This window comes from Peromyscus leucopus, chromosome X, assembly GCF_004664715.2.
Source record: "Peromyscus leucopus breed LL Stock chromosome X, UCI_PerLeu_2.1, whole genome shotgun sequence".
NCBI lineage: Eukaryota > Metazoa > Chordata > Mammalia > Rodentia > Cricetidae > Peromyscus > Peromyscus leucopus.
The window spans coordinates 46,683,269-46,705,570 of record NC_051083.1 but is presented as its reverse complement, the minus strand read 5'-3'; the positions used below and the strand labels follow the sequence as shown (position 1 = coordinate 46,705,570).

Below are 22,302 nucleotides of genomic sequence, written 5' to 3'. Positions count from 1 at the left end.
TAGGTTCTATTTTTGCTAGTGGTTGGGTAACAAAGGTCCTTAGCTCAATATATCATGTTCTCATAGTTAAAAATATTTATATACTTTTAAAGTATACTATAATGCTAAAATTCTTTAAGATTTATTTTATTTTTAATTATGGGGGAGGGGCTATATGTACATGAGTACAGGCTCCTGTGGAGGTCAGAAAACAACATTTGATCCCTTGGAGTTAAGTGAGAGGTAGTAGTAAGTCATTTGATATTGGTGTTGAGAATTGAACTCAGTCCTCTTAATCACTGAACCATCATTCCAGTCTCTGGATTTTTTTAAATAAAATATTTATAAGGCATGTACAGTAGGTCATCACTAAAAATGACTGATAAGACACTACTATATAACTACTGTTCTAAGGTAAGAGGATTTTTCTTTTTGAGACAATGTTTTGCTGTACATTACCAACTGGCCTGAAACTTCTGACTCTGCTCCCTCTACCTCTAAGTGTTAGGGTTATAGACATGTGCTGGCTCCCAGGGTGAATTCTTTTAATGCTTTAGCACAAGTACACAATCTACTCATTTTAATAGTTGCTCACTAATTTATATTGCTAACTGATACATAACAGTTTCTTCATGCTGTACATCTCACCCCTACTGATTCTCTAATTGTTAGGATGAAGCCATGGAGTAATTTTGATACAGATGAATATATGTCAGGGATCAGACAATAACTCCGCAGAGAATCTATTTACATTCTTGATTATCTTGTAAATTGTATTTCTCTGGTAGCTCCCCAAAGAACACTAATTCAAATTCATTGCACAAGGCTCTGTCACTACAATTTCTTCTTGTAGCCAGTCATGCTAAAAAAAAGTTTCCCATCCATTATTAATTTCTTATTCTCTACAGAGCTAAAACAACCTGCCACACTACAACTACACAGTTGTACCTGATTAATTTTGTCATAAAGTGTACAAACATGGTTTCCCAGATACAAATTTACATTTTAACAAATTTCCTAAATACCTAATGGACAGAAAAGATGAATCAAATTGGCATGTCTTATTGCCTCACCTCTACTAGCTGGAAATGTGAAAGCACTTGGCCTTTTTAGCAATGGTTTACAAGTATCTCTATGGCAATGCTAACTAGCACATATGATAAAAAACCACAACAGTCCTTTGCAATTTCTATTTAACATAAGTCATCTACTCTTTAAATAGAATTTCCCTACTAAGAGTAATTATATAGGTATATAATTATATAAGTGAAATAAAGGTAATTTTCCAGTGATGAATGTATACTTAAGCAGTTTTTTATATTATACCGTTTATAAATCTAAGCACACATAGGGTCTATATGTAGTATATATGTAAAAGGATACAATATTAAAAGCAATGAAACCATATCCACCAAAATCTTTATTGAAGCAAATGTAACAAATCATATAAAACAGTAAGAGTCACTATACACCTAGTGAATTAGTAGTTCCTTTTTTAAAAAAAGATACAATATTCTGCCAGAGTGATGCATTTGAAAACTGGAAACTGCATAAACCTTTCAATCATAATTCAACTATTTAAAGCTATATCAAAGTACTTTATAAAGCACCAAGTCAAAATTGCCCCTAGACTAAGCAGAAGAAGATATTCATATGACTTGGCCTTACCAATGTTAATTAGGGAGACTCTCATGTAGTAGGAAATAAGAGTGTGCATATTTTAGACATGCCTTGAGCAAAACAGTAAAAATGGGAAGACATCCCCAGGCTCATTTCTAATCCTTTTTTACTTAACAGGGTCTCCCCTTTAAAGAAATCAGAGTTCTTAATTCCAATCCCTTTCCAAGTGAAATTTACTACTTGTAAAGATCTTATATAAGAAATTTAATTCTTACTGGGATTTTAGAATAATGCATCATTTTCAATGATATATACATTTAAAAATAGATGTCAAAGCATGTAATGAAGGAAAAAAAAACATCAGGGGAAAATCTGAACAATATAACTTTTGGACACCTCGCCTTTCTGTTGCCTTTCACCACCCTTGGCAGGGGAGGGAATTAAAGCAGGATTTGAGAGATAATCTTGGAGTCTAAAAGGACCTTGATTTACTCCCTGCTGAAATTAAGCGACTGACTTAAGCACTAATCTCATTATGAGGGTTGCAGAGCCAGTATGAGTGGTCTATAGTCTGTATGTAAATCACTCTTAGAACCAAGTTTAGCTCACCTGTGTATTCCACAAATGTTGGTTACCATTATTATTGTTGCAGCTGCTGTTATTCTGATATTCTCCTCTCTGTGTGTCTCTCTCTTTCTCCCCCCCCCTGTTTTGTGGTTTTGTTATTTGAAATCTCAGATGTGCTGAAAACTCCTATCAGAAAATAGTACTTAGAGAGTCTGAAATGAAAGCAATCTATGAAAATGTAATGAGCTTGGGAGGAAATGTAAATATATAGTGCTAGGAAAGTGATTTAGCCTCCTAAATTTGCCTGCTGTATATGTTGCAGTTACTACCCCCAAACTTTGCAATTATTATGCATTTCCCACCATCTGTGCTTTAGTAAAGTTTATCAGGGATGAGCACTTGAGAAAAATGAAGTTACTGAGTTAAAAGCATTATATTGAGAACTCCTTGGGTTTGATGAAATATAGTAGGTGTGTAACAAAATTGTCAGATTATAGCCATAGATTACTGTTAGAATAAAGTGTTTATGTCAAGTTGACTGGGTTAATGTATGTAGATGTGCTGTATTTTCTGAGTATGCAACTGGCACATTTATCTATATCTTGTTCAAATAGAAAAAAAATACCAAAACCAAAAACAGAAAAGAACTTGACAGTACTAACTGGCTTTACTTTCTCTCTTTACTGACTCAAATTCTTCAAAAATTCATGATTAGGTACTATAGATATCATTGTCTATTATACTCGTTATTGTCCATAGGAGAAATGTGTTTACCATCAGTTCAACAAAAGAAAAGAAGTCATAAGAAATCCTAGACACATTATGTGGAAATAAGGCTGGTAAAGGAAACTCCAGACAAACATGGTATTGCCTATTCTTCTGTAACCAAAAGGCCAACTAAGACTGGAGGTGAGTTAGTCAAGTGCCTAGGAATAGTACCATTGGGAAAGGTGTGTTTCAATTTTCAGACAAATACAGGAAAATATCAAAGTTTCACTATCTATGGTCAGCAAAAAGCTCAATAACCTCTAAGAGAGTCATAATAACTTAAAGATTTGAGTGTTCCAGCTGGAGTCTCTCCTGTGTACCAGGCCTTATGTTTTCCCAATAAATTCAACCTGATTGCCTATTTCTTACTTCCTGGAATGTACTGTTAAACACTCATGTCATATTTGAAACCATGTTCCCTTGTATTCCAAGGACAGAAACTAAGACATCATTTTTCAAAATAAGTCCCTGTAGTTGTACACAGTAGCCAGTAAGTCAAAACAACCCAAATTTCCAACTGGTGAATAGATATAAAAAATGAGATATGCCCATACAATTGAAGGCTAGCCAGCATTAAAAATGAAGTACCATAGCATGATATAACATAGATATCTCCTTATAATATCATGCTAAGTGAAAGACCATCGCAAAAGAGCATGGACTAAACAGTCTGTTGCTGGGGACTGGTCACAGGACAAAGGCGAACTGAGACAAAATGAGTAGTGGGTGTCTCTCTGCGATGATGAAAAATTTCTAAAATTTAAGGTGTCATGGCAACTGCACAACTCTTGAGGTTATTCAACCAACTGGTGAATTATATAAATTAGTAGAGCGGATTAGATGAAATGGAAAGTATATATCAAGATACTCTCATGAAAATGAAGTTCTGCGTCTCAAATTTTATCTTTCAGAACACTAAAGATAAATTCACAGTGGAAACAGTCATCTTTTAATCTTTTTTCCTAATGTGGAGGACTCAACACGTAACCTCTGGTGCACATATGCCTGTAGAATTACTTGTACAGATACCCCAAAATTTCACATGATATGTATGTTTCTTAAAAAGGCCCCAAATAATCCTAAAAATGGTCAAGTCTAGGTTAACCTAAACTGAGATGTTTTCATTCCAATTGAAACACAACCTAAAGAGACATATTAAAGAAACAGTAGAAAGCATAACAGAAATAAGGAAAAATACAATGAAGACAGCTTGTTTCTGAAACAGCTCAAATTACGAACCCTCCACTCATTTACATAACACATGTATGTACTTAGAACTCAGGAGTCAGGGCCATGTGAAACACTATCCCATCCCTTTGAAGAGCTCAGATTTGAGAGTGTGGGGTATTGTCTACAAAATGACTGGCAATCAAGCTCACTGCTAAAGCTAAAACTACACAGCTTATTTACTTTTAAAATTAGTACCCTGGTTTACTAGGCTATTATAGGAAAAGGAACATATATGAAATTATTTGCTTATATCCTACAACTACAGCAGACAGAGTGGTGCTTTATGGCAACCGACTATTTGCAGACACAGAAGGTTACCTTTGAATTATTAAGACAAAAATACAAAATGGATGAAGTTAGCCATTTCCAGGATCCACTCAGCTGTGTAAGAGACACAAATCAGGAAGCCACTTCTAGCAGACCAGGAGGTCCAAGGTGTTCTTTTTATATACACCCTCTTCCTAGAAAGAGTCCTTTCTCCACAGGCTTCTATGTCCTCTAAACTGTGACCTTCCTCTAAAGCTCACTGCCCCTCAATGAAGACTTCTTGTAAGACTCCAGTCCTATTCTTTCAACATTCTCCCTGGTGATTCCATTAGGCACTGGCTATTAATTGGAACTAGCTCATCACCAAGCCACACATAGTGGATATACTGAGCATTCGTTTTTAAAATTTCAGTGCCAGGAAGAGGACTAGCTTCCTGATGTAGCATCACATAGGACCATATAATAGCCACACATCCCATCAATTCATACTTACATGTTACTTTAAAGCCACATTCGCATTTCTGTTATAAGGTAAAGGGACAGAAAAACATCTTCCACTGTGTTGACTACACATGTTAAAATCATAACCCAGTAGATATGTGAAACGAAAAGAGACCATTACATGTAAACACTTAAAACATTTTTTTTCACTATTCTGGTGACAGAAACAAAGTTGCCTTCCTTGGCCAACACCTTTTAAAATCCAACCACTGAACAGGTATGAAGTTCATAATAGTAAGTCCATTGTACCAAAGTATTGGTGAAATCTTTTGTTTGTGGTTTAACTGAAAGTCGAGATTATTCCTGACAGCAGTCTTAAAAAAGGGTGCAAAGAATTTTCTATATCTCCTGGTGATAATTTCACATGCTCTTTTGCATTTTATGAACTCATCATTGAGCACTCAGGGTTTATATAGCAACTAATTGCCTCAGGACTTGCACATATCCAGGCTTTCTGTGCAGGCTCCTGTGGTAATTATTTTCTCCAATCTCCTCAGAAAAGACAAAGGCTAGACTTCAAAACTTACAATAGAAAGCTAACTGTCCCTCCCTTTGCTTGGGTTATTACACACTTGAATTTCTTTATCAAGGTGTGTTCCATATAGCATCACAATTGAGTTTGAGGTCAAGTAAGAAAGGGCAGTATTGAGTTCAACCTAATTAAGCAGGTGCTTTCCCTTCTGTCCTCAACGCGAACATTAATGTAACAACAATTCCCTTAAACAAAAGCTTATCTGTCCTTGGAATACGTTTCCTTAAAGTTTCTCAAAGACATGCTCTAGAACACATTTTGAGCTATAGTAAGTTTTATTCCTGGAGAACTATGACCCATGTCTTTTCCTTAAAGGTAGTCTTCCCACAATTATCAAAAGCCACATAGGGTTTCCCTTGGTCTTTCATATTAAATGCTGGTGAGTACACTAGCCAATAATTATACCTAGTATAGCGCTGGTTCATAGTTCTGAAACATCAGACTATGAATCCGTGTGGTAGCTGTATGCAGTATCTTTTACAGTCTATATACCAACTCTTTTGGATACAGGGTTATAAGGATTGAATAAAATAGTACATGAACTCATAATGGGTCCTGTTCACAGCAAGCATTCAAAGGACAGCCATTCATTTTTGTTATCAATATCCAGGAAAATTACAATGTTTCCTTAGCATATCCCACATGTCCTTCATCAAATATCAAGAGTTTGCAAAAATGTTTCTTCTTACCTCCCTGAATACAGGGAAGTTCCAAAGGAATCAAGGTCAATCAAGGTCATCCCCAGTATGCTCATCCACACCACAGGAATCTGACTGTTATAACTTTTCAAAATATGCCCTTTTGGAAAATGAGCACATTTATATAAATGTCCTTGAATAACGAGAATTTAGTAGACCAGATACACTATTTCTATCTTCTGGCCCTTTGTGGATAGAAGTTTTCCTATGTGCAATGTTACTTTCTTTTAACACATCTATTTCCCTAATTTAAAAACTCTGTATCCCCAATTCTTCCTTTCACCTTCTTCCCTGGCTTCCTTCGTTAGGTGGTCTTCCAACTTTGTTGTCCCTTCTTCACATCCCTCAGGCAGAGCCAGGTCGTCTTTCTGCACACTGTTCCTGTATAGTCCTGTGATTCTCAGTGACTGTAGCTCTCTGTTTGCCACTATAATGCTTTCTATCTTCCTTTCCTCAAAAGCAAAAACCAAACGAAAACCAACAAACCAACCATGCCTTTGCTGATCAATTGCATATAGAATAAAAGCCAAATCCCTTAATATGACTTACAAAGTCCTTTGTAGAATGTCTCCACCTTCCATTCCACTACGCTTATTTTCCTCATTCCATGCTGTGGAATTCATAGTTCTATCAGTCAGGAAAATTCATACTTTCCCTGTCGTAGCCTAGGTTGTAGTCATTAACCGTACACTCCCTTTGCAGAAATCTCTCCAGTCTCTCAGACAGAATTCATCATTGACCTTGTTGCTTATCCAGAGCACTTATTATGCTAGATTTTAATTGTACATATTTCAATACAGTTCTATTAAGTGTTGAGCTCCATAGAGTAAAAAACACACCTTACTCGTCTTTGAAGTCTCACATTAAGTATTCAGGTAGTGACATTAGAATTAGTTGAAATTATATGCTTGGGCCTAGAAAGTAACTAAAGAAAGTCAAGATCATATTCTATTGTCACAGGGTGGTCTAGTAATGAAGTCCACAAGGAGGATGGGTGTGTGGGGTCTTCATGGAAATATCTAACAAAGGAAACAAGATTGCATGACTGTGAGCTTTTATCCAGTCTGTCTTAGAGAGATGGCAGCTGTATCTATAAGCTGTGAATATTCTAATCACCAGAGGGTTATTTCAGTTTTTCTGTAGAATGAAACAACATCTGAGACTTTCCAGTCTCCTATGCCAAGATTCTAAGTGCATCAGAAAACCATTTGACTGTTCTTCTGATTTTGGTGATGTCAAATTCTTAGACTGGGGAGCATGGAATGTAGTGACAACTCCAGTCCTAAGAAACATGCAGTTCCTATTTTCATAGGTCTAGTACTTGCATGTAAATGCCACGCTCGAAAGCGCTTTGAGTACATTTACTACAGCGAGGCAATTAAAAAGAGATAATTAGGGGAAAGAAAAAATAAAGAACAATTCTTGGTTTTTCATTCACTCCTATGAAATAGATGCCCCAAACCAGTCCCCTCTGGTTCTGATTAACTTGAAATAAACTGAAGAATATTAGTTATGGAAGTGAGAGTTAGAAATGAGCCTCTGATTCTTGGGGACTCTACCTCTGATTCATGGACATCTCCTCTCTGCCTAAATAAAGCTGTGATGGTTGACCCAATTCTAACACAGCTTTTGAGATATAATGTTTGCCCTTCAGCTGTTCATCATCCTTGCCATAAAAGGCATGGCTGTTTGATTTATGCTGTTTAACTAGCTCCCTTTATCCAAAAAAGGTCCTGTAGCCTTCTGTTTTGTAGCCCATGTTGCCAAGCAACATAAATCCCTAGTTTCATTAACCTTCTCATATACAATGCTAACTTGAACAAATGTAAGAATCAGTCTCTAGTTTCCAGTGGTGTCAACTGGACATGTCAAGATTCTCTCTGTGACCCACCTCTCATCTTCTTTCCTTACCCTAAATTCCTCACCTACCACATTTCAGAAAAGTCACAGAGTTGGTCTTTCTCCCATTCAAGAGCAGACCTTCTCTTGTACCCTGGTGCCCTTTAACCTCTCTTTCCCTCTATTGCATCTTCTGAGAAAATGCTCTCATTCCCAAACTCTCCTCTCATCTTCTGGCACATTTTTTACAGTATATAAAAAGTAATTAGATATTTTTAAGTAAAAGAAGAACAGACTCGGCAATATCTGACAATGTGTAAAATAATTCCAACAAAAGTATATTTGTAAATATTTGCATATGCAAAAAACTATCTTTATTATTGTGCATTTTTATTATTATTATGTTTTGTTCTTTTTAACCTTATCTTGTGGGTCATCTAAAGATGAATTTTAAATATGTGAATATTTACAAATATATTTGTGGTTGGATTTATTTTACATATTTTGACAAGGTCTTCCTGCTTTATTGAATGCTATGTACAAAAAGTAGGAGAAAAGGAACTCTTAAGAGCAGTTTTCTTTCTTATAGACTGCTGGCATTTACACAAGAGGATGACACCAGGACCATAACTCAACTTCTGCCACTATCATTTACTATCTTCTAACTCCCTGGCCCCTGAGGAAGGACTTCCACAAATTCTGCTGAGAATTCAAGTATGTGATATCTTGAACTGTCAACCCCAGATGCAAAATAATCTATCTTGGCTGTGCACCTGCCAGACTTTGAAATCCTTTCTGTATTCCCCCAGAGCTGTTGAACCACCAAGTCAATGAGCTTTCTCCATCCATCTGAGATACTATCTTTAGTGTTTCTTGATATCACTAAAATTGGGCCTGTCTCCCCACTTGTACCACTTACTTAAGTCTTTAATCTCCTCTTGCACGAGCTCATTTGCTTCCTAAAAATGTGCTTTCCTAGTTTTTCATGGTTCTTTTGAAATTCACCCACCACAAAGCTATAAGAATCTCCATGCATACACATAAACTTCGTGTACACACAAAACATGGACCTAAGTGTAAATCTAAGGGTCTCAATACTAGCCATGACCAAAAGCAACTTAATGAAGAAAAGGTTTATTCAGATCACAGCGCATCATATAAGGAAGTCAGGACAAGAACTCAAACATGGCAGGAACCTGGAAACAGGAACTAAAGCAGAGGCCATGGAGGAACACTGCTTACTGGCTTGTTTTCCATGGCTTGCTCATTCTGCTTTCTTATAGTATCCAGGACCACCAGCACTAGGGTGTGGCACTACACACAGTGAGCTGGACCCTCCCAAATCAATAATTAATCAAGACATTATTTCACAGACTTGCCTACAAGCCAATCCTATAGGGGCATTTTCTTAAGTAAGATTTCCTCTTCCCAGTTTCATCTAGGTTTCTGTCAAGTTTACAGATATCAACCAGCACATTTTCCTAAGTAAGGAGGTCTAAACTCCTCAGTGTGACACCAAGTTCTTTCTCTCTTGCCCATCAGACAGTCTCACTGCTTCTTTTTCTTTGTCTTGTTTTGAGATTGGGTTTCACTGTGTAGACCTGGCTGGCCTAGAAACTACTGTATAGTCCACAATGGCCTCAAACTCACAGATACCTACCTGCCTCCACCTCTTAAGTGTTGATATTAAAGGTATATGCCACCACACCTGGCTACAATGTAGATTTGGCACATACATTCTGTCATTCTTCCTAGTATTTTGACTTGTTCATCTCTGGCTGCCTATCCCCAGCTCTTGACCCCCACTTTCACTCCTTTAGTTTGGCCACTTTATTATCACTATAGACTCACATATAGACCAAAGCATAGAACAGGGACTAAAGATGCCTGAGCCTATGAAGGAAGAATTATAGCAATGAAAACAGGACCCAAAGGCATAGATTGTTTAGAAGGTACATGGACAGGCCAATGATTTCCAGCTAGTTCAACCCAGTGATATAAGTAACCAATCTAAGATTTCTTGGATTGTTATATAATCTTGTGTGAATATTGGAAGAATGAAACAAAGCAAGATAAAATCAAATAAAAGCTGTAAAGGCCTGGGTATCCAAGAACCAAGGCATATGAAAGGTACTGGTAGATACTACAAATCTACTGAATCCCATTTTGTCACAGAATATGAAATAATTTTAATTGTCTTTCAACTTCACACTCAATCAGATTCATATTTGACTGCATTTTAGATTTAGGAACAACCTAATAAATTTATTATGCAGACAGTAATTTGGCAAGTATAGATTTAAGTCAGGAGACTACAGTCTTTATTGTATATAGGGAAAAGGCAAACCCTGAGTGCACAGTGTTAAGGACATAGGATGGAACAAATTCCCAATATTCAGCTGGTTTCTGCCAAATAAAGACAAATCCCAATTATCTGTGGTAACAAGTGATAGACATGATACAGAAATGAAACATGAATGATAGGTTAAACTAACTAATGCTACCGATAGCCCAAACTTTAGAGACACTATCAAAAAAATTCAGAGACATATTTAGTTTTATTATTATCTTTATGGGAAAAAAAAGAATCAGAGGGTGTCAATGGGAGAAACACCCAGATTCTGGGATTTGGAAATATAGATATTTAATATTCCATGTTTATGAGAAAGCCATGCTTGGTAGTAATCAAGACAGAAGAAAGTATTTTTGAAAAGTCAACAGAAATAAAAAAATAAAAGCTCAATTAAATGTTTTCCTCTATGAAATTAAGTTTGCAAAATACTTGTTTTCAAAACTACATGTGTGTCAAAATCAAAACAGATTCAGCTCCAGTTCAATTCATTTATTCATTAATTTATTCAACAAATATTTATTGAAAGCCATGTATAAGGAATGGGAGAAAAAGAACTGTAATAGCAGGGATAAGATAGACCCAAGACATGTCTAGAATAACCACCTTGTATTTTCCCAGGGCATTGGACTGACCAGGGAAATTATGAGTAAGAATAATTAATAGAAGTAATAATATATATGTCACGAATTGGAGTCTCCAAACAACTCTCCTTTGCTAACTGCAGTTTGAACATAATTCACATTTGTAGAATAAGGACATCAAATATCCACAGATATTTGATATATAGATATACTAAATATACACAGATTTGAAATACTAAAACTCTACATCCAAAGTATTGAGTACAATCCTAATTTTAAATATTCTTCCTCATTTTCACTACAAGTAGGCTATTATTTGTCATTTTTGCAGCCTACTTCTGACTTGGGAAATATCCAGGCTGGCAGGCACAGAGAAAGAGCATCTAGTGATTTCCTAGGCTTTCTTAGGGAGGGAAATGACAAATTAAAGGCTTTTAAAGCAACATCTAATTCAAAGGTCATAGAAGCAGAATGGTCCTGAATCTCTTTCATTAAAAACTCCACGTAGACAGCAGAGGGTAAGACAGAGAAAATGAGGCAGGTTATTCTCAAGAGGGAGCTCCAGAGAGACACTTCTTTGGGATTTCAGTAGGAGGTAAAAATCGAAGGAAGCAGAAGAAGAAAAGAAAAGGTTCATTGTGACCTTTTCAAGATAACCTCCAGAAAGACTCACATAATGGCAGAGGCCTCATTTTGGAGCACTAAGTAGCCCTGCTATATAATCTTTCTTTCAAAGAACAAACTATCCCATTTTCAGTGACAATCCTGGGTATGTTGCAGGGTAAAGTGGTTGAACTAGTTTATTCAAGGACATTTTTTCTTTGCAAACTCTCTCAAGGTAAGGCATATTCTGGGGAATAAACCCTATTTCTATATAAATGACATTTACATAGAATGACTCTTTATTCTCTCAACCAAGGTAGAGTTGGCTATTTTGAGTGTGAAAAAAATAAACCTGGTAGGAATTTATGTCTACCACTGGCTGGCTGTGAAATCTGGGGCAAGCTATTTGAACCTCTCTCAGCCTGTGCTTTCTCATCTAAAGAAAGGAGATGCGTACTTCTTTGTATAGCTTTTAGAAAGATTAAATGCTCTAAAATATATTAAAGTGCTTTCAAAATGAGGAACTGTTAGTGTTTCTCAGTGGTAGAGTGGGTTCTTAGCATGCAGGAGGTCATGGATTTAGTCCCCAGTACCAGAAACAGTGCTCTGAAAATGATAAAATGACATATAAATGAATGTAATCAATATTCTTCCCCAGCACTCATTGACCTAGTTACCATGGCATAGAGGAAGCATGTGCAATCTACCAACAAGACATGGATCCTGACTGAGCTAAAAGATGTATTAAATAATGGTAATGATCATATACTAGAAATGTAATTATTCTTCAACAACATCAAATTGTATTTATAGGGAAAATCCCAAACTTTTCTTCCCCTTTGACTTTGATAAAGATTTAGTATGAATGGCTACAAGTTATTATTTACTAATTATTATTAGTGACTGTTCCCAATAAAATAGAAGAAGAGGTATCTTGGTTTTCATTCCTACTTTTACAAATACAGGTAAGAAAACAAGGCTATCATTAATCTGTCCCATTAATCTCTCCACAAATATATAATATTATATCTTTACTGGTGGTCACGTGATCTCCATGCTATATTATTATGTTTATACCATGCATCTCTCTCTCTCTCTCTCTCTCTCTCTCTCTCTCTCTCTATATATATATATATATATATATATATATATATATATATATATAATGTTTCACAAAACATTTCCTGAGTAGTGAAGTATTAACTTTGTGGTAGGTACTACTATGGGAACAAGATGTTGATCACAGAATAGCTGGAACTCATTTGAAGGAGGTACAGACAGTGATGGATAAAAGGGCAAACTGTCAAAGAGTTTTCTGGGCAAAAACTAAAGTGATATAGGCTGAGAGCAAGCTTGAACATGAGCCAGAAAGTGGAGGAAAACAAAATAAAGACACTGGCTACAACAACATGTTCAGTACACAAGAAGGCGAAGTTGACAAAAGCAAGTTAAGAGAAAAGAGTGGAGGGTTTGATTGCCCCGCTGAGATATAGAAATCCAATCAAGGAAGAATGCCACAATAGGTCTTGGTTCTGGAAAGATACACAAGTAGTCAGTGCAGAGGATTTATTGGGGAAATAGTCAAGGAGCTCAAGTGAAGCTAACTTGATAAAGAGCTGTGGCCAGAGGTCAGGGGTATTAAGAGCTGCAAGGCTAGTAGTAGCAGCAGCAGGACTAGATGAATGGCAGTCTGCTTTTTCTTGCTCAGGGCACTGGTTCTCAAACACCATGTGTTGTCTAGATTAAGAGGTCTTGCTGCCTTGGGCTAGCCAAAAGAGATGAAAGTACTTAAGTGCTACAAATTTGAGCAGTCTGGCCTTTCAAGACCTGCCTAGTGGCACTGTCTTATAGAAGGCCACACTGTGGATTACAGGTGACTATGAGAAAAGGTTCCCTTAACCAAGGTACCTGTGACATAGTAAATGTAAAACAGAAGGGAGAGGCCAATGATTTGTATTACCCTGATACCACACAATACGCAAGATTCTTAAAATTTATCTGCTCTAGTCATCATGAATTTTCTTTTGGCTTTTCCTTTTCTTTTCTTTTTCAACAATTGCATTTTTTTTTTTACAGGTAATGGCTAACAACTGGAATTGTCTACCTAATCTGCTATGAAGCTGAACAAAAGTAATAACTTCTGCACTTGATGATGAAAAATAAGAGGAAATACTGTTCCCAAATATGACAAAGCCAATGAATCTACTTCCTTAAATGTTTATGGCAGTATGACCAAGCGCATGTAAAATTTATATAACCATAAATTAAATTAGTTGCTTTTTTTTTTATTAAATTCTATGCTCAAATACAAATATGTTAAAACCTATGGAACACATGCAACAAACCCAATGCCCCCATTAGCATTAATCCCTTCCCACCTAAATTAGGAGTTATTAATCATGCTCTATGGCACTCATTTTCTTCTTTCAGACAAAAAGGTGTGAATCTGCAAAAGGAGCTAAACAGATTATTTTAGCAAACAGTCAGACATCGAATGGCTACGTGAAGATTCCTGGCGCTTTCCTCTGTGGGCAAGTGTATGCACTCTGCTTACCAATGACAAAGCTACAAAGAAAACTCACCTGTTTTCTTCCTCAAGATCTGCTAGGATTCTCTCTAGCTCCCCTCTTTCCTCACTCTCTAAGGAAATCAAGATCTGGGCAGGACTACGAGGCTGGCTCAGGGGGGAGTCCTGGTTCAAACTTTGGCAGTAATGCTGGATTAACAAATGTTCATCATCTCTGGAAAATAAAATCAAAGGTTTTGGTTTTTCCACCCCCCTTATTTTGTTTTGGGGCCAGGGACTCAGGTGTGTATTTGAAAATAGAAACATTGCTTTGCTCTCAATAATTAGTTAGACCTTTCATTAAGTATTATTGAGGTTGTGCTCTACCAATCTATGGATGGATAGTTTAAAGTGTTTCTTTTTCAAAAATCCACCTGAAACTTACTGGCCTATTTACACAGATAAATGAAAGGTAGAATTACAGAAATACTGGGAGTCTATATTATCACTTTAGACTGTTATTAACTAATAAGTATTAAAAAATAACAATGGCCATTTAATGCTTTTGCTTCTAAGCCTGTCAAGATAATCTGTTCATTAGCCATGCTACTGATACTGATTGGGAGGGTGGAGGGAAGCACAGTTCTTAAAATAGGAAATAATATCTTCAGTGGAAGGCCCAAACTGGAAAGCACTGCTTCAGCAAGCTAATTTTAACTTCTAGGTCTCAGAGGTGGGATGATAACAATAATTAACCTGTGGATAAATGGTTGTTTTAATTGCTGTTTAGATATAAACACAAAAATTGAGGGGGGGAGACATTAAGGTGACTGATTAAAAGAGGATAAGAACCACTCATTCCTCAGACTAAATCTTAAGCATCATTTTTTGTTGTGGGGCAGGGGGATGGCATAGTCTGAGAGGAAGTTGTAGTCTCCTGGAAAGAAGGAACTTTCTAATAACAGTCAGGAGAAATTACTTTAAGAATGAAGTGCTCTAAGTTTTTGAAAACTCCATTTTACCTCCAAGTTCGAGGAACTTCATTTTCTTCTTGATGAGACACTAAAGCTCTTTGTTTCTGGTTACATATCACTAAGATGATGTGTGTATACTACCTTTTGCATAGCCACTTAATTTCGTTTTTCAAGAGGGAATTTCTGTATAGCCCAGGCTGGCCTTAAACTTGCAACCCTTCGGTCTCAGCATCCTGAGTGCTAGGGTTAAAGTCATGTGTCTTCATGCCTAGTATGCCATATGCACCTAGTTCTCAGTTTTAAATGAACAAGTCCGTAGGAAAATGCTCCCATGGTTTCCATTTTTGGTCCATGAAACCAGATTAGTGATGGAGATGTTATCAATTAACTAATTATTGGAGGTTTGGGATACATCACAGTGAGTGACTACTTGCCTAGCATGCATAAAGCCCTGAGATTAATCTTTATTGTCACAGAATAATGATAATAATGAATATGATTATTACTGGCATTAAAAAGAAACATTTAAATGAAATCAGCTGATCCATCAAAACTGTTCCTAAAAAACATGATATTTTGCTAAACAACAGAGTGAAAATGGATTGCATGTCCTCAGAATGAGCTAAAGCTGAATTTTGTTGTAAAATAAAAGTCACGGCTTTATCACATAGCTAATTTATTATCACCCTCCTCAAATTCTGAAATTTTATTGCTAGGATTTCCCACATTTAACTGTGACCTATAATTGTAGTTAAGCTTTCTTCCTATTCCTTTGACTGTCAGAGACTGTCATATGGATAGAATCTAAATTACTGTGGAAGTATTGGAGCATCTTTAATATAAAAAAGAGGAAGCCAAAGAAGCAAATCATTCAAGCCTTTACACTGAGTTGGTTCTTTAGCTACTCACTTCCCTGTTGAAGATCACATAATGGTATCATAGTTTTAATTGGGAAAAGGATATCTGTTGGAAGTAAATGACTGCGTGTTGACTTCTCTCTCATTACATTGGTCTCCTCTATGTTCTAGATAATATGAAATTCAATAATTATATAGAAATCTCACTTTCATACAATTTCCCTTGGATTAATTCTTATGAAGGCCCCTTTCTCATCTGAGCAAGACACGGGGTTCCCGTACAAACTACATAGGATAACTTTATCATGCTTCCATTTGCTTTTTCTCCAAGATAAGATGTTAAACAATTACCTTGCCATGTATTAACAAATTAAAAGGATCACTGCAATTTGACTAAATTTTTTTCTCTCCATATTATTTGTTCAGTTAGTGGATCCTCTATTTCCTCCATATCCTCACTTATCTTCCTCCCTAATCAACATCTACTTGGACCATTGTAATTTTCCTTTGTGTTCTGTACTATGAGCACTACCCTAAACTGTTGATGCCTCTGTTTTGGAGCCAAGTGGGTTCTTGGCCATTTGTAACAAGAATATGTCTCCTTAAAGTTTGACCAAGCTGGCTTATCACTCCACTGACAAACTGAGACCTGCATTTGTCTTCCCTCATCTGGGAACACTTCACAAGACTGCTTTACTATATGATGCTAAACCACAACAATCCAATGAAGAAAAATGCCGACCTAACTTAGTATATGAGAATAGCAATTCTAGATCAAGTTCACATTTTCACTTCCCATGAGTGGAGGAAATCCTACTTGGTTATTACTCTCAACTGTCATCTTATTCCTTATTCCAGTGTGGTCAAAGATTAGCTTTGATATAAGTGTTTGGAATCAGTAATTTGTAATCATATGACATTAAATAAATGTAAGTAATGAAATATTTTTTGTTATTCTGAATTAATGCTTGTATTTGTATGAGCTCATTCTGTGCCAGGTTTTAAGAACTAAAGAAAAAAGTCAATGAATGGCTCTTTGAAAGATCGAATGAATATGATGCTAATTCCTATATCCTGTACTACCTACCTCTGAATCCCTCAAAGCAATTTAATTGTCAGGAACATTTTGTAAAAAGAGATGGGATACTTACATGCTCTCATTAGGAGAGATGCTATCATTTAGATAAGATCCATTGCTGTTTTCCATTTCTGCTAGCCTGATAAAAAACGTAAAAGCTCATTAAAAGTTATGTGACTTCTCAGAATCTATTCAAGACCTATGCGAACATTCCTGAAAACTAAAGAATAACTCATGGCAAGAGGAGAAAGGAATCCTTCAAATTAAAGGATGTGTGTGTTGTCTTAACCAGTTGAAGCAGCTAGCTAGTTAGTAGCTTTGCACTTTTAATGTAAAAACTATGGGAAGCTGTATTTTGTTGCTGTTTTGTTTGAGATCAATCTTCCTTTCACTGAGAACCAGCCTTTGTTTTCAGAAGAAAATCTTCCCTAAGAGCAAATTACACTAAGAGCACCTTACACTACCCCTTGTCTTTTAAGACAATTAGTGCCTTTCACTGATGATAGACGTATATAGCTAGTTAATGCTTGCCACAATGGATGAGCATGTCCAGTAGTCAGGATGTTTATAAAGGATGGATTCACATTAAGTGTTCTATGTGTTCTGTCACCAATTTAATAATAAAGCCTTTGACAATCAGAAAAAGTTGAATAGCCTTATTTAACAAGCACCAGGTATAATTAGTAGTTCAGTGTTTAGGAATAAAAGTTATCTCATATATAAAGAAGGTAGTACAGAAAGGTCCAAGAGTTAGGAAGGTTGTTATCTTCTTAAAGTACATCAAATAAATGAAACACAAATAAAAGGCCAGAGCTTTCACATTGCTTAGGTAACACAGTATTATTTCTCCCCAGATTAATATCTAGTCTAGGAGTTTTTTAAGGAGGTTAGAGGACCTCTAAGCCAATTTAGCAAATGTATTCAGAATATAAAACATAACAAATCTACCAGAAATGTTGAAAGGCCAGGGTTAAATAAGTGTTCTGGACCCATGCTGTTGCTGGTATCCAAAACCTACATGCAGTAGAATGGCATGCACGTTAGAGGGCAAGGTGATTAGTAGAAATCAGAAATGATTGAGGAAGAAAGAAAATATTTGTTCCCAATTATTATAGGTTAGCTTTCCTTGGTTAGTTATTTCAACCAATATTTGCCTGGCATTCAACTAGTCTCATACCTGCTAGCATAATGTTCAATGCGTGAATGAGTATCATCGTGTGAAAGCTGGGGGGACGAGGCAGGCCTATAAGGCAGAAAATGTGATTAGTCATAGATACCATCCATTAATGGAGAAAAAGACCCCACCACACACTCATGTTATATACATGGCCTAGAATGACTTTATTCCAAGCCTATGGATAATGCACATGTAGGTGCTCCTGTATATATGACAGCATCAAGTATTTTAAGTTGAGATTTGAGAGATGATTTCTGCTTTTCCTTAAAAGCCATAAAGATAAAAGGAAAAACTCTCTAGAATGCTTTAATTGCAAAAAAGGTACAGGGGGAAATCTACATAGCATTACATCCTTTTAGCTTATAAATTTTCATATACTAGAGTTCTGAGGCTGTTTTAGTACTATGTGGTTTAAAACTGGAAACAGCTTACACACATCTATGACATTGATTAGCATCTTTGGGTTGAATGGAAACTATGTTTCCTTTGTATATTTACAGTCAATAATTTTAGTTCCAAGGAGGCTACTCCATTCTAATACTTCTTAAAATTCTATGTACCAAAACAGCTACAGAAGGAATCTATCTACCAATTTAACAGTAGTATTATGCTAGTATGTTACAGAAAAAAAAATAGAGTGACTCAAGATCATATAAGCCTTTTTAAAAAGAATATCTAATTCAGCAAGATGTCATGGTATGTACAATAACTCTTACTGAGGCTAGTGTGCTCACAAATCCAGACAGGCAAAGAAGAGGAAAGAGTGAGCATGAACTCTGTCAAAATCAAAAACACACCTTTCTCAGTAGACAGGGTAGGATTTTGGTAGGGTTAACTTTTTCATACTTCATATCTGATCTAATCATTGGAATTTTTATATCTTTTGGGTTAACCTTACCAAAAACAACTGTTCCCAAAACCAGTTTGGACTTGTGCTTTTTGTCTTATTGGAATAGGATAAGAATGTCTCTCCCATTTCTCTCCTGACACAGAAAGGAATAGGTAAAGAAAAGCATGAACCCAAAACCCAGCAGTACTATACTCAGGGAGGCCTGTGCTTTAGCCTAATACCCAAACAGCAGTCAAAGACTTGGTCTGAACATGAAGAGAAAAATGTTTGACTTTCTTCTTATGTTTCTCTCTCTGTGTGTGTGTGTGTGTGTGTACACATATATATACATATAAATGAAGATATATATGTATATGAAGATATACACTCATATATATATATATGAAGATGAGTGTATATCTACTAAGAAACACTGTGGTAAGATAATTACAACACACTTAAACAAACACCAGGCCACTGGATGCCTTCCTTGAGAGATAAAGGTCTTATCATATTGGGAGGGCAAATGTAAAATATGAGACCAGTGTTGTCTAGGTCAAGTGTAAAATATGTTTACATTTTCATGTGAACACAAAAGAGACAAGTATACAACTTATTAGGCAGATCCAAAACCTCCCATGTGAAGCTTCACTGTATTTTTGGAGATTTAATCTGCTATTTTTTATAGAATTTTGGAATAGTTTATTACTAGAAAGCTATAAAGCTTTGTTTAGAAATCTCCACTACAAATAAAGACAATTTAATGCTTGGATTATTTGGCTTGTAAGTATTATCTTCTGAAATAGATTACTCCATATATATATAAATATATATATTTATATATATATATAATAAGCTAAAACCTACCATCGAGGAAAATGTATTAGTAGTATTTTCCATTATAATAGTTGCTACAGTGGTAGTGTACAGAAAAAGGAAAGCAAACACAAGATCTTCAAAACTTCACCAGAAGTGGGCACCTAAATCCAAAGCATTAATGTAATCGTACACAAAAGTCTTATATGGAGCTGTACTTCTTAGCCTCCAGAAATTTCACATTATTTTTCTATTAATGTACACAGCACCTAGTGCATCACGCATCATAAGTACATGAACTTGTAATAGTCAATAATCTGAACAACTACAAGAGGCACTTGTGCCAGGCGGTGGCGGCGCACGCCTTTAATCCCAGCACTCAGGAGGCAGAGCCAGACGGATCTCTGTGAGTTTGAGGCCAGCCTGGGCTACAGAGCAAGATCCAGGAAAGGTGCAAAGCTACACAGAGAAACCCTGTCTCAAAAAACAAAAAACAAACAAACAAACAAAAAGGCATTTGCTAAACCAGAAAACAAGCCAAAAGAAAGTGCTGGTCAGAGTAGAATAATTTCAAAACCAAGAATTAGTAAAAATTACTCCAAAAAATAAGACTTAAGTATAAAGCCTCCAAAAAGCACTTTCAAAGAAAGATAATAAAATGGCTCCTGCTTCCTGCTTTGTAAATACAGAGTAATACACCGACTAGGACCATTTCCAGTTAATCCTAAGAATCCATTTGGCCAATGCCATCTCATGAATGCATGTAAAAATTCCATGAGTAAGTTCTCATTAGTTAGATTTCAAAACAGAGGAGCTCCACGTTAATAGACTGCCTTGATTGTGGATAAACAAAATGAAAGGTTGGATTCAGTTTAAAATACTATGACAGATACAAAGAAACAAGGGTTTTGTCTAAGAAAAACCAAAAGATCTGTATCTCTGGAAGCTTTCCAAGTCTGTGTTTCACATAAAATAGATTAAATACCACTATTGTCATAAGAGGTTGGTATCAAATATATTTTTACAAAACAAAACATGTACCTAATTCTTCTGCTTGAATAGGACAGCTTTACAATAGATTTTTCTATGTTATTAGAAAAATGTGAGTAAAAAGTAATAAAATTACAGTATTAAAGAAAGTACAGACTAGCATGCTGGGTTTGTTTTCTTACTCCAAATTAGAACTTCCCACTCTTTTTGAATAACCTAGCCAACTTTTCACAAAAGGCAACCAAAGAGTATGATTTAGTTGCTACAAAAGATATTTTATTAAATAACGTTATGGATTTTTAAAGTGCTTCAAAGTTTAAGAAAGATAAACACCCTCCATTTAAAAAGAAGAGGGATTCTATGAGCAAGGACATCAAAATCATGATGGGGAATCCTACAGAGACAACTGAACCAAACTAGTGGGAACTCATGAAATTTAGATCAACAGGTGTGGAGCCTGCATGGGACTGGACTAGGCCCTCTGCATAGCGAGACAGTTATGTAGCTTGATCTGCTTAAGGGGCCCCCTGGCAGTAGGATCAGAAGCCATACCTAGTGAATGAGCTGGCTTTTGGAGCTCACTGCCTATGATGGGACACCTCGTACAGCCTTGAGGCAGGAGGAGGGGCCTGGACCTGCCTCTCCTAAATGTACCTACCTTCTTGTAGAAGGGAATGGGGTGGGTTGGGAGGGGGAGGCTGGAGGAGGAGGGAAGAGTGGGATCTTTGATTGGTATGTAAAATGAATTAAAATTTTTTCTTAATAAAAATAGCCGGGCGTTGGTGGCGCACGCCTTTAATCCCAGCACTCGGGAGGCAGAGCCAGGCAGATCTCTGTGAGTTCGAGGCCAGCCTGGGCTACCAAGTGAGCTCCAGGAAAGGCGCAAAGCTACACAGAGAAACCCTGTCTCGAAAAACCAAAAAAAAAAAAAAAATAATAAAAAATAAATAAATAAATAAATAAATAAATAAATAAATAAATAAATAAAAGAAGTTACTTGAACCCAACTGTGACAATTTCTCATTAACTTATATTGTAGCTTCTCCATTCCTTTCAAGGAACTGTTTTCTGTTACTTTTAGTCAAGCATTAAAAAAATTTCTTCTTAATCCTAATTTTTCAGACTTCTTCCCTGGTTAAACTTCCTCTAACAGAGTAAATCTATCTACTTGGTAATCTCAGGACTTCAGTAGATCAAGCTTCAAAATTTCATAGTTATGAAAGTTTCTAACTTCTATAAACAAAATACTCAGGTTGGGGAAAATAATTACTATCATTCAAAAAACAAATTAATTTAGTAACTTCTTAGATTATTTAAGCATTAGGAAAAAGACAATGCACTATTTTTAAGTATGATATCTCAAAAGGAAATGGCACAATAATATGGGACTAAACAAGAAAAGTCTTCTACTTCCTTTAGCTAATAAATACATAAAATATATCTCAATTAATAGCTTATAGTTGTCTCATATCTTTTGAAAAAAATATTTTTTCAGTTAAATTAGATGGTAAGATAATATAAAAATCAAATAAATTAA

The 22,302-nt window shown here is 36.0% G+C and overlaps 1 protein-coding gene across 15 annotated transcripts in view; it reads right to left on the bottom strand.

Annotated features, from left to right (window-relative positions):
* Positions 1-22,302, bottom strand: part of Dmd (dystrophin) — a 2,209,767-nt gene that overhangs the window by 36,919 nt on the left and 2,150,546 nt on the right. For 13 of the 15 annotated variants that reach the window (XM_028881805.2, XM_028881806.2, XM_037198922.1 and 10 more), the window contains 3 exons: positions 18,131-18,196; positions 17,027-17,092; positions 14,121-14,279 (listed from right to left, as the gene is read on the bottom strand). The exons of the other annotated variants lie outside the window; for them this stretch is intronic. In XM_028881805.2, the coding sequence (XP_028737638.1) occupies positions 14,121-14,279; positions 17,027-17,092; positions 18,131-18,196 (291 nt within the window). The remainder of the gene's footprint in view (positions 1-14,120; positions 14,280-17,026; positions 17,093-18,130; positions 18,197-22,302) is intronic. 15 annotated transcript variants of the gene reach the window in all.